Source organism: Mercenaria mercenaria, chromosome 11 (assembly GCF_021730395.1).
Source record: "Mercenaria mercenaria strain notata chromosome 11, MADL_Memer_1, whole genome shotgun sequence".
NCBI lineage: Eukaryota > Metazoa > Mollusca > Bivalvia > Venerida > Veneridae > Mercenaria > Mercenaria mercenaria.
Window position 1 is genome coordinate 21,055,905 of NC_069371.1, and position 14,043 is coordinate 21,069,947.

General features: G+C 36.1%; 1 protein-coding gene across 1 annotated transcript in view; it reads right to left on the reverse strand.

Annotated features, from left to right (window-relative positions):
- Window positions 1–4,108: 4,108 nt before the first annotated feature.
- LOC123532122 (uncharacterized) overlaps window positions 4,109–14,043 on the reverse strand; it is a 49,460-nt gene continuing 39,525 nt past the window's right edge. Inside the window, exons 7-8 of the mRNA XM_053518701.1 lie at window positions 12,626–12,752; window positions 4,109–10,098 (exon numbers count right to left, since the gene is read on the reverse strand). Coding sequence (XP_053374676.1) covers window positions 9,899–10,098; window positions 12,626–12,752 — 327 coding nt within the window. The 3' untranslated portion in view covers window positions 4,109–9,898. The remainder of the gene's footprint in view (window positions 10,099–12,625; window positions 12,753–14,043) is intronic.

Consider the following 14,043-nt stretch of genomic DNA (forward strand, 5'->3'; position numbering starts at 1 on the left):
ATTTTCTAATGAGGCGTTTGTGACGACATCTACGGAACCCACATGTCCACTTGGATATAAATTTATACCGCTGATAGTAAGTTTGTTTTAAAAACAACAAAAAATCTAAAAACAAATTGTATTGAATTGTCGCAGGGTTTTAATGTTGTTTTTTGGGGTTTTTTTTAGATAATTGGTTTGAATTATTTTCTTCTTCAAGGAATAGTGTGGTTACGTTTTGTGTTTATTCAAAGGAGTGAGATACCTTTTTGGGGGTAAGAATAGTTATTCATACAAATGTGCGATTATCAAAATACTGCTCCTTTTTATAGAACAGTTAGTTGTTTTAAAATATAATGAATGAATACAACATTTCCAAACGATATGTCTATTTTATGCACATTATGCACGATGGTAACTGAAATCTTAGTTTGCTTCCGTTTTGTTTATTTCAGTTTCTCTTCTTGAATTTCAGGATAAGTGTATGAAAACGCATTGTTCTGCTCCAATGGTAACAGACATTTTACACAACACCTGCCTGCCGCCATTGCCTCCCATGAATCACGAAGCTATAAGACTTGATTTAGCGTTAAAGGTCACAATGAATGCTATGATAACACTGTCTTTGCGAGATGAATTAGAAACCGAACTAACTGAATCTTTATCAGTGTTTGATTACACTAAATGTTCCTTAGGATTTGCATATGAACTTGAAACTAAAAAGATTCAGTCTCCCTGCGATGAGGTTGAAGAACTGTATGAACAAGTCGATGTTGCGTATGTTTACATGCATACCCGTTTAACTGGAACAGATCACCAGAAGGTGATAGAATCAAGCAATCAGTTGCCACCAGGTAAAAATATATCAGTCAACGGTACTGAGGTAACGATTCAATTCTCACGCTATGATGCAGACTCAGGTTTTGTAATGAATGAAAAGCGTCTACAACAGGGGTTCCAGTGTATGGAGAACCCTTACAACAAAGCTACAATTGTACAGACTCCGACTACTTGTTCTTTTCTTCATGAACCAGCGCGAATATATCGCGCTAATTTTATGGGATGTCCTTCAATTTTGTTGCCTCTTCAGCTGCTCGATATGCAGAGAAATGAATTTGGACTCAAACTCGGGAGAACAGGCAAATATATCCCTTTCGGAGAGTTTCAATCTTTAAATTCTACTTATGTGTATATTTGCCAAAAGACGTTACTTGATACCAAATTGGAGTCGGCCGCTGACAATTTTAAATATGGTTTTGATATATTGTCTTTTTCTTTGCTGTTTTGTATATCATCAGCAGTCGTATTTCATTAAAGGCTACATGTAATTTTACAGACTGCATTCCGTTTGCAGTAAAACAGCCAATAGATTGAGCTAGATGTCTCAGATATTCAATATTCCTCAAACTACCGTATAAGAGATACACTTCATGGTGAATTTTCAAATTGTAAAAATTTTTTTGCCCGGTTTTGGTATGATATTAGTAAGATTCCACTACGTTTTACTACGTATTGCCATGTAAACAAAGCAGCTCAGTGTCCCGCTTTAACGCTTTAACGCTTTCACTACGAACGAGTACGTCTTACTACATGTCTGCCAAGATTCGATACTTTTTTCTACGACTAAATACGTTCTTTCTAGGAAAATTTTTAAAAAAACGTACTAAAACGTAGCTATCCGTATTTTACGTGGTGATGCCTAGTGATACTTACCAAAACCTGATTAAACGTAGAACAAGCCGTAGCAAGATGAAATAAAGACGTACGTACATGTAGATGGTTGCTAGATTCGGCTGAGTACGTTTTTGCATGTAATTAGTACGTTTCTTCTACGGGTTTTGACTGTGTTTTACTACGTTTTAGTAAATGTTACGTATATCAAAACCCTACGTTTGTTTTGTGTGGAGAAATAATTGTTACATGTATAACCGTATCTAATACGTCTTTCTACGTATATTTGTGCCTAGCCCGTAATACCTGCCACTGTGACTGGGTCCTTATGTATAGATTTGTTTTAAAAAAGAATATGACCTGTTTTAATAGCATTTGTAAAATGGTAGAACAGGTAGTAGACAACACGATAGAATTTTCCCCGGGACTGTGCTTCTTAATCAGTCCCCTGGCCTGTTTCGTTTGGTGTTTCTGTTGAAGCTCTGTCTTGTACAAACGGATGTATGGTTCTTTATGCTTGCTTTTTATATTGATTTAAAACAGCGTTTATTATGTTTTACATGTCATGTCTTCTGTTACCGTTACATGTATAAGCGATGTATCTGGCGAGGATAGCTTTTATTTTCACTGCCCTATAACGTTGGAACATGGCTGGAATTAGAAATTAGGTTTTGTGAACCATTATAACCGGTATAACTTGCCTAGCGATGGTTTGACACTGACCGTTCCAAGGCGGTATCACTTTATATTTCCTTCTTTTGTTTTGTAATCGTTGTCTACATGTTTACTTAGACTATTAATTGTTATAAATATAAATTTAACTGTAATTTTTTATATTGTATTTGGTTTGCTTTTGCATCAGTTTAAAGGTTATTGATTTGATTATGTAGTTGATTTAATCGATATAAGGTCTTTACCCGTTCATGGAGATAGGACGTCATTTACAGCGATTTATGTAGATTTTTGGATAAAACTAGAGCTGCTTTTGAGAAAAGTGCATGTCTCTCACAACTGCCTAATCATCTAGATTGGCATTTCTTCTCCATTATGTATATGAGTCAACCATGCACCAAGACCTGTATCACTGGCATCAGTATTTTCGGTAATTCAAGGGTCATAATTCCGAAGTGCCTAGGCCGATTTGACTAGTTATCAAACTTGGTCGAGGACTTATTGGCAAACATATTTTGTTCAAGTTTGGTGAAGATCGGATGAGAACTGTTCGACTAAGAGCGCGGACAAAATTTGTGACAGACTGACACACACGCAGACAGAAGTAAAACAGTATATCTCCCACCACAGTGGTGTGGGAGACATAATTACAAAACCAGAACCAGTGAAATTTTATTCAGTGTTTTGATTCTTTTAATCTGTAAGGGTTTGTTTCAGGTACTCTGTTCATATTTCGCATTTTGTAAATTTCCTTAAATTAAATTTCTTACTGTTAAAAATTTGTTGCTGGCTTGTCTTTGTAGTTACGCTTAGCTCGGTACAGTATTCTATGTTCATCATGAACACTGTTATATATACACTGATGAAATCATGGTCGTTCATGAAATGTGGTTTTCCTGTTGAATATTTATCCTTAAACCATACCCTGCTAAAATTCTATAATGAACTTGTCCATCTTTCAATGGATAGACTACCATTACTATTAAAAGGGCTGCTTACCAAAAATATACTGATTGAACAGCGAACAGTGCAGATCTTGATCAGACTGCATGGATGTACAGGCTAATCATGATCTCCACTGGTCGCAAAGGCAGAATCAGTCGTGTCCAGCATTGCAAGGGTTAATTTTAAGGAAAATAAAAACATGTACTTTATATACAATAAGAACCTGATTTTCTAAAATAAAAAAGACTGAACAATAATAGCGGGCTTTGACTTATTGTATGAACTAAATCATTTAATCTGTTAGACAGGTAGTGTGGCATATTTTACATATTTTTTAAACGCAATATTTAATTTCTAGCATGTGATCAGTGTTTAAACTTTGTAAAGAAGGACCTGGTAAAAAAAAATAAGCAAATGAGAACATATGATGAAGCATTAATAAATACAATATGTAAAGGATCCATTTGACGCATAAAATGGAACTGAGCAAAATAATAGCAGAATCGCTTTGACTGAATCAGTTCATTAGAGGTAAAGGAAAGTGCAACACCCTATTACGAGTTAGTAAATATCTTATTATTGTGACATGTGTTAAACAAATCAAATTGAAAATGATCAATTTAATACAACACCCGGCCCAGTGGACCTATAAGTCACCTAGTTAGTAAACAGATAGTACATGCAGAAAATAGCAAAAGAGGATACGTAACTCATAGTCCTTTAATCTATCTGGTTCTTGAATAGAAAATGTAGAAACCTAAAGGTTGCCTAACACAACAGAACAGAAAAATGTAGCAGCCTTGGTTTGAATGGGCCTGCTTGTTCAAGGACGATGTTGGAAATGTATTCTACCGTCCACGCTCAACCCGGGTTTGGACGGCAGTATATATTTCCGCTATCGTCCACGAACAGGTATAATCAAACCGAGCCTGCAACATATTCATTTTATGTTATGTTGGAATATCTGTTATCTGTTGGTTTTCATTTCTTCTATTCTATATACATTTCATGAGTTCAAAATATATAAGAACTTAGCAATATTACAACAAGAGCTCCGCCAAGCGGGGCAATATACGCCCAAATGGTTACATCAGAGGATGGGAGCAAAATTTAAAGAACTTGACTGTTAAAGTCCAAAGGACAGGAACAACAAAGAGGAGAAATTCCAAAAAAAAAAATTCTAAGTCCACAAATAAATCCTTACCAGGTACAGGTATGTCAAAATACACCTAAAAATTGGAGGAACCATCCATGTTGTACCACAGAAAAGTGGACTTGGGTTTTCCCTATGGCCAATAATAAAGAAGTTTCAAAATAAGCTATTTATAGTAACATAAAAGGGAAGTAATTAAAAAAAAAATATTGTAAGCGAACAAAAAAGGGATCTGCCAAATAAAAACAAGAACACTGCAATGCAGAACAATATGCACAAAGCAAAGTCATATATGACCTTTGACCCCTAAGTGTGACCTTGACCTTGAAGCGAGTCATCCAAAACATCCGCTCTGCACGTCATTTCAGTGTGGTGAACATTTGTGCCAAGTTTCTTTGAAATCCTTTAAGCAGTTCAAAAGTTACAGAGCGGACACGAAACAAACTGTTATGACCTTTGACCCCTAAGCTAAGTGTGACCTTAACCTTAAAGCGAGACATCCAAAACATGCGCTCTGCACGTCGTCTTGGTGTGGTGAACATTTTTGTCAAGTTTCTTTTAAATCCTTCAAGGGGTTCAAGAGTTACAGAGTGGACACGTAATTGCTAACGGACGGACAGACAGATGGACAGACGGACACCGGGGGTATAACATAATACGTCCCTTCGGGCGTATAAAAAGAAAAGACAATTCATTGTTAATTACAATTTTTTATATTAGCATAATACGATGTTGATAATAATATTAAAACCGTTTTAGTCCTTTATTGTAGAACCATACTCGCTTACTATACATAGTTTCAATCAATATTTTGCTATCAAATAAAAAAAGTTTATGTTCCAATTCAGTATTCTAACAAACAAAGTATAGCGGTATGAAAATGTTTTATAGAGTTTATCAAAATAAAAACCACATTCTTCAGATTATAAGCTTCAAATTACACAAGACGTAAAACCCGAACACACACACACACACACACACACACACACACACACACACACAAATCACACATCATTTTTGTGCCCCCCCCCCCCCCACCCCACATGAGTGATGGGGGCATATAGATTTGGTCTTGTCCGTGCATCCGTGCGTACGTCCGTCCGTCCGTGCATCCGTCCGTCCGTCCGAAGTTTGTGACGCGCCTAGCTCGAAAAGTATTTGATATAAATTGATGAAACCTTGCATGAGTCTTTATCATGATATGAACTTGCGCACCTCCTATTTTTCGTCAGGCTCTGCCCCTATTTTCAGAGTAATGGCCCCTGAAATAGTCAAAAATGCACATTTTTACCTTGTGACACGCCTAGCTCAAAAAGTGTTTGATATAGATTCGTGAACCTTGCATGAGCCTTAATCCTGATATGAACTTGCGCACCTCCTATTTTTCATCTGGCTCCGCCCCCTATTTTCAGCGTTATGGCCCCTGAAATAGTCAAAATGCACATTTTCACCTTGTGACGCACCTAGCTCAAAAAGTATTTGATATAAATTGATGAAACCTTGCATGAGTCTTTATCATGATAGGAACTTGCACATCTCCTAATTTTCGCCAGGCTCTGCCCCCTATTTTCAGACTTATGGCCCCTGAAATAGTCAAAAATGAACATTTTTACCTTGTGACACGTCTAGCTTAAACAGTATTTGATATAGATTCACGAAACCTTGCATGAGTCTTGGTCATGATATGAACTTGCGCACCTCCTATTTTTCATCTGGCTCCGCCCCCTATTTTCAGCGTTATGGCCCCTGAAACAGTCGAAAATGCACATTTTCACCTTGTGACATGCCTAGCTCAAAAAGTATTTCATATAGATTCATGAAACCTTGCATGCGTCTTAATCATGATATGAACATGCGCACCTCCTATTTTTCATCTAGCTCTGCCCCCTATTTTCAGAGTTATGGCCCCTGAAATAGTCAAAAATGCACCTTTTCACCTTATGACATGCCTAGCTCAAAAAGTATTTGATATAGATTCATGAAACCTTGCATGAGTCTTAATCATGATATGAACATGCGCACCTCCTACTTTTCATCTAACTTCGCCCCCTATTTTCAGAGTTATGGCCCCTGAAATAGTCAAAATGCACATTTTCACCTTGTGACACGTCTAGCTCAAGAAGTATTTGATATAGATTCATGAAACCTTGCATGAGTCTTAATCATGATATGAACTTGCGTACCTCCTATTTTTCATTTGGGTCCACCCCCTATTTGTAGAGTTATGGCCCCTGAAATAGTCAAAAATGTACATTTTCACCTTGTGACGCACCTAGCTCAAAAAGTATTTAATATAAATGGTTGAAAACTTGCATAAGTCTTTATCATGATATAAACTTGCACACCTCTAATTTTTGGCTGGCTCCACCCCCCTTTTTTAAAGTTATGGCCCCAGAAATAGTAAAAAAAATGCACTTTTTCACCTAATTATGTGCCTAGCTCAAAAAGTATTAGATGTAAATTCAGGAAATCTTGCTGGAGTTTTTATCGTGATGAGACCTTGCACACTTGGCATTCTTCTTGAGAATCTTAGCTCTTATTACAGAGTTATGGCCCTTGAAATAGCCGAAATAGTGAATTTTTTGTTTGTGATGCTCATAGCTCAAAAAGTATAGGGCCTAGAATAATGAATCCTTTGCATAAAATGTTTGTTGAGGCTATACCCCATTAAGACTGCAAACATTTGAATTATGGCCCCTTATTTGTGACAAATGTACCTGGGGGGGGGGACACACCCTGTGTCCTACAGACACATTCTAGTTTTTTATTTTGTTGACCTGATTAATCGACGATTGCCAAATACTGGACCCGTCAAACTGTGAGGCAAAATGCGTGTAGTGAATAAATGAAAATGATAAAAACGACCTTTTCTTCGTAAAGCAATTATATACAAAACAACAATGCCGGCACTTTATAATTCGATACAAGTGCTTTGAATACTTCAGTTAAAGATATTGCGAAACTAGAAGCTTGAGGACGTCATCACGTTCCTGAACTACGTGAGATTCGCATGAGTGCTTGTGATATATGACTAGAACATTATATGGGCGGCCCGTTGGTCTAGTGGTAACACACTTGACTGTCAATCCAGAGGTCCGGGATTCGAATTTCTGTCCATGCTTCATGCATTTGAGTGTCTCCCATCCAACTACGAGGCCAGTACTGGTTCTGTACAGGAAATAGGGTATCGGTGTATCGGTGCTGTACACCAGACACGTTACAGAACCAGGTTGTCTAATCAAAATGAGCTAGCCTGAATCTACAAGATTTCTCTCTTTCACTGTCCTGGGGGCTTTCTCACGTCCGATTTAACTGGTCAGATCGCTCTGTGTACAGGGTGAATTTGACGCCCTAAGTGGCTGCATAAAGCACATTTGAACGTGTTTATCTTGAAAAGGATGTTTTATAAGCATATAAATCTGGTATAATAATATAAATAATTAGTTTAACAAAGATCATCTTATGTAAACATACACCTTAAATTAGGAATAATGTGTCATAATAGCTCACTTGCAAAGAATATATATGTAGTTACATCAAAACGGTACAGAGATACTGTATACAAATGTACCATTACGACAACAAGCGTTCAATTTGACTTTTGTATACATTTCTTCCTTTCATAGCTGCATTCCAGGCTTTGTGAATTTTGCAGTTGTAAGATGAAACCTTAGTGATCAAACTTTGCATACCAGGCAAAGCAACAAGATACGTTTGTCTCTGGACCTTGTATGGAAGTTGTCCATTAATTACATAGAGCAGGTTGAAACCGAATAGGAATCCAGTAGTTTAACTGATGGATGCCGTTTAAATTTTAAATTAACATACTGTTATGTTGAAGAAGTTGACATTGGCCAAAATAGAATTTTACATTCTCAGCTGATGTCTACCTCAATAGCCACACTAGAGGTAATTTTGAGATATTTTTGAGGCATTCAAAGGCTTTAGCTGGCTACATTTAGTCCTTTGCCGACATTTTTGGAATCCAGTTTAAAATGTTGTAAACCTGTTTTGTACTTTTCTGTTTCTTTTTTTGTTTGGAATTTAGTTGCGGTCTGTTTCGGCCAAAGTCACCTGTATTCATCATTGGTAAAATGCTTATCACTTTTGGTCTGCCTAAATGTTCTTTTCCGATTTGAAGCAATTTCTTGGTATAAATATCCATGGTGCCTGTTTGCAATAATATTATCAAACCGACATTAGCCTCTTTTGTAATGTCAGCCTGCACAAAAAAGACAGTAAATAGATAAAGAGGACTGGCGCTTCGGACAGAGTCACAGATGAAATATATATTTCATGTTTGTATCTGAATCAATTTATGCTTGCAGAATTGACGCGTACACAACCTGTTCTATTTTATCTGATCGAATCATATCATCAATATGCAACAAGTTGTTTGTATATAATTTTGTGCAAGTTCATTTTAATTGATTTACCTTATGTACTAAAATCATGAAGCTAGCAGCTCATTGCAATTCAACCGTTTATACAATTTTACTTTTATAGAGATACCTCTTACAAATGAAGAATGCAATATGGACTCATTAATTATATGTATTTTTGGCCAACATGTTCATAACATAGAGCATACTGTGCTAGATATTTTTTATACACTCGTGGCGAAGCTAATCGTGTCGTGTGCAAAAAAAGATAAAATGTACGGGAAAACATGGCGTTGTTTACTTCTTTACAAACCGTGTTAGAGGATTTATAAATAAGGTAAATCGACATTGTCTTTACTTATCAAATATAAAAAAAATGTGAGAAAAGTGTTTGGGTTTTTACGGCGGATAGGAGTTATGGGAAATTCCAGTTTTCATCATTTACTCAATAGTTACCTAATTAATCTACTAGAAATCTTATTTACGCATTGCATTTTCTAATTGTAAAGGCCTGCCAAGTAAAAAAAAATGCGAACGTTTCGACGTATTGCTGGAGACGTTAGAAAATGATAGGTATTACGGAGTTTTCTCAAACTGATGAAAATGATAGGGTGTACGGAAAATGTTCCAACTCCTTCATTTCGACAATATTGTCTCTTTTGGTTGTTCATAATATTGCATCAAGTACTCAAGTGCTATTATTAAAAAATAAGAAATTGTTTTTACAGAAGCCTTAGTGCATTTTAATGTTCTTGTGATTGCAATAACTACTTGATCTGTGATGCCCTGTTACGAACAGATTATTGTATATATTGAGAAAACTGCAGTTGATGCTTCTAACTCGAAAGCAATAGCAACTGATTCACCATCACCAGCAATGAGATCCAGTTAACTTTCGTGTCCCTCTACCAGAAGCATAGCCAAGTACGCCTTGAAGTAGTTCTCAAATAGACAAACTTTTGATCATTTTACTTTGCACACGACACGATTAGCTTCGCTACAGTGGAATAGGCGTTCTTGATGACAAGTTCAAATGGATTTTCAATCAAACATGGAAATATGTATGTAGTAATGTGAATAAGAAAATTCAGTCGATTTAGTCTTCCTTTTCGTCTGTGTATGCTGTCTGGAGACCTTTTATTAATTCTTTCATTTTCTCATCAAAAGAGTAATGTCCACTAAATTCGTAGTATTTCAATGTACCAATAATGAAACCAAGCCAGCCGTCGGGTTGGTAGCCTCGCTCCATCTTCAGCGGAATAATTCTTCTTTGCTTCTGAAACGCATAATTTGCCTCTGAAAGCATAAAATTACAAGAAATCACTTCACACTTACTGTCATGTTATCTTAAATATCAACAACGTTGATAAGATCATTCCGAAAAAAAATTGAGGACTCCGTGGCAGAGTGGTTAAGGTCGCTGACATCAAATAACTTGCTCAAAACCTCACTTGGGGTGTAGAATTCTTCATGTGAGGAAGCCATCCAGCTGGCATACGGAAGGTTGGTGGATCTACGTCATCCCTTTGGTCTATTTGTTGTAAACATTAATGGTGTCACGATAGCAATATATCTAGATAAAGTTCCTTAAATTTTCAGAAGCCGTCATTGATATTTTTTAGACCGTGACCGCTTGATGTCCGTCCTGCGTCATCCGTCGTCAGTCGTCCGTCAACAATTTCTAAAAATATCTTTTTCTTGAAAACCACTGGGCAGAATTACACCAAACTTCACAGGAAAGATCCTTGGGTGGCCCCCTTTCAAAATTTTTCAAAGAATTGAATTCCATGCAGAACTCTGGTTACCGAAAGGAAAAACTTTAAAAATCTTCTTCTCAAAAGCCAGAAGCCCTAGAGCTTAGATATTTGGTTTGAAGCATTGCCTAGTAGACCTCTACTAATTTTGTCCAAACCATGACCCCCAGGGTCAAATTGACCCCGCCCCAGGGGTCACTTTATTTTACATTGGAAAATCTTAAAAAATCTTCTTCTCAAAAACCAGAAGCCCTAGAGCTTAGATATTTAACATGTGGCATTGCCTAGTGGACCTCTACTAAAATTTTTCAAATCATGACCCCGGGGTCAAAACTGACCCCGCCCCAGGGGTCACTTGATTTTACATAGGAAAATCTTCAAAAAATTTCTAAAAATAAACCAGAAGGCCTAGAGCTTAGTAATTTATATGTAGCATTGCCTAGTAGACCTCTACAAAATTTGTTCAAATCATGACCCCTGGGGTCAAAATTGACCCCGCCCCAGGGGTCACTTGATTTTACATAGGAAAATCTTCAAAAAATTTCTAAAAATAAACCAGAAGGTCTAGAGCTTAGATATTTGACATGTAGCATTGCCTAGTAGACCTCTACAAAATTTGTTCAAATCATGACCCTCGGGGTCAAAATTGACCCCGCCTCAGGGGTCACTTGATTTTACATAGGAAAATCTTCAGAAATGTTTAAAAATAAACCAGAAGGCCTAGATCTTAGATATTTGGCATGTAATATTGCCTAATAGACTTCTACAAAATTTATTCAAATCATGACCCCAAGGGTCAAATTGACCCTGCCCCATGGGGTTACTTGATTGTAGATAGAAAAATCTTCAAAATTTTCTAAAAATAAACCAGAAGGCCTAGATCTTAGATATTTGACATGTAGCATTACGTAGTGGACCTCTACAAAATTTATTCAAATCTTGACCCCCAGGGTCAAATTGACCCAGCCCCAGGGGTCACTTGATTGTGCATAGGGAAATCTTCATAAATTTGCTAAAAATAAACCAGAACGCCTAGATCTTAGATATTTGATACGTAACATTGCCTAGTAGACTTCTACAAACTTTGTTCAAATCATGACCCCCGGGGTAAAATTGGCCCCGCCCCAGGGGTTACTTGATTGTACATCGGAAAATCTTCCAAAAAATTTCTAAAAATCATCAGTTTAACATTTGAAATATGTAGCTCATATTACTCAGGTGAGCGATCCAGGGTCATCTTGACCCTCTTGTTTTAAACTGTGATTGAACATAACGTCCATTCCGGTCGGAATTTATGTGCTATTTGTCGGTATCAATGCATGACATTGCGTCTATTTGTAGGTAACGGCAAAACGTAGACATCTTGAGAAAATAAATGAAAACTGATTTCGTCATAATAATAGTATATTGTCACAACTAAGGCAAATTGAATATAAATGTTTTCTTCTGGTAATGAATTTGCATCACTGACGCAGTCTTTTCTGTGAGTGCTTATTTACTTACCGAAAACACATGATAATACATAGACGATATTACATAAGTGTATTTTCATATGGAATTTATTCAGTAAATTGCATAAAAATCTTCTTTTTAAGTTCAAAATTATGTTTTGACTTTATTTCATTCCAATGATGTCAAACGTGTGGTATCGGTATTTTACCATGCAGATTTGATCAAAATATCATGATATGTTAGTAAATGTGTAATTATTTTGATCTGTAGTACTATGCAAACTGCATCACTCAAGAAAGTGTTTTGTTGTAGAATGCATAATTTAGATAAACAATATTGTTTTCCTTGAAATATCTTTCCTGTTTACAATAGTTAAGATGGTAATCACACTGTTATTTGACTTCATGTGAATTTACATCACTGAAAGTGTACGATCTTCTTCAAATTTCAGCACAATGCAAGCTGTACTGCAGCGAAAGTGTTAATTAGATATTTTTAAACTCGGAAGAACAGGAACAGCAGCAGGTTACCTGTATTACACAAGAGATCATGATTAAAAGCTATGAGTACACTAAATGACTGTCTAAATTCTGCTTAATGCTTATCTAGCTCGTTACCTGCTCTGCAATTAGGACTGTTCTTGTACTTTCGAGACATGCATACTAAAACAACTTTTGAATTTTCTACAGCATCAGCCATAGCGTCCACAGTCGACCCTTCAAGTTTTTCTATGTCCATCCAAACCTGTAGAAGCAATTAGGTTAAACTCGGTTCAAACTAACAACGATATGTTCAATATAAGCATTAACTTCCATTAACTGCTTCGTATGTGACAATACAACGGAGTACGAACAGTCCTGAAAGAATTCAGTTTACAATTGCTTCATAGATTGCCGTGGCAATAAATATCAAGGTAAGTTGCTAACGATTAAAAAATATTTTGAAATAAGAGATTTCACAAAATGTTAAAATATGAATTTCTTTTATCTATGTTTGTGCAATATCACTAGGTCATCAATGTTACTACTATTGGTAATTTTTCAGCAGTGGGCCAAGGAAATGCCGACTTCATTAGCAAAGAAGGGTAGTTAATCATTTCAACAGCAATCTTCCAATAAAACGATCATTAATTTACTGGTACGTCAGTCATCCATATAATATCATTAGTGGTTAAAAGGAAGCGAATAAATTATCATTAATTTTCCAATCTTTAGATTTAATTGGATATGTAAATAAATGTACTTTTTACAATTTGGCACTTTTTAATTAAAAGAAAACTATTTTTAATCGTTCCATATTCTTGTAAACAGTTTGACAATACTTTGTATTCTTAACATATGGTTACGCTACAACCTTTGAGCACATAGTAAACAGACAAAATATAACTCTTGTCAAATGTTACTAGAATAACTTCTAATTATTATATAGATTGGAGTGGTATAATAGATCGGGGAAGGCTGTTGGAACCCTTCTTACATGAAATTGGATTTAGGCATTAAAACATGAAATGCAAAGAGGTACATGTGAATTTTAATCCTTTACCCAGCCAGCATGACTATATCGGCCCGATATAGGTATAATGTCGGAATGTCGGCAAAATGTGCCGATGTAGGGCCGACGTCGGGCCGTTGTGAGTGAGTGAGTTAGGTTTTACAGCGAATCGACACAAAATGATCATATATTGCCAAGATCGGACCGTTGAACTGCCGCAAAATATTGAAATCGGTAGATCGACATCAATCAGTGTAACTATTTCGTAAGTCGGATTGACATCGAGCCGATATTGGATTCTCCAATATAGCTATATTTTTCAAAATATTATTGATAAACGTGAAAAGGTAATCTAATTGTTTATGTGTGCTAATTTATTAAGCAAATATGATGTATGCCAGAATTAATCAAACTAGGTTTCAAACAAAATTTGTAGACGGTATTTATCAAAATTTTATATGTAATAAAGGGAGGTTATAATTAAGATGCATTTTTATTTTATGTAGAATGCCGACGTAGAAATATTTATATTTACAAAAAATGA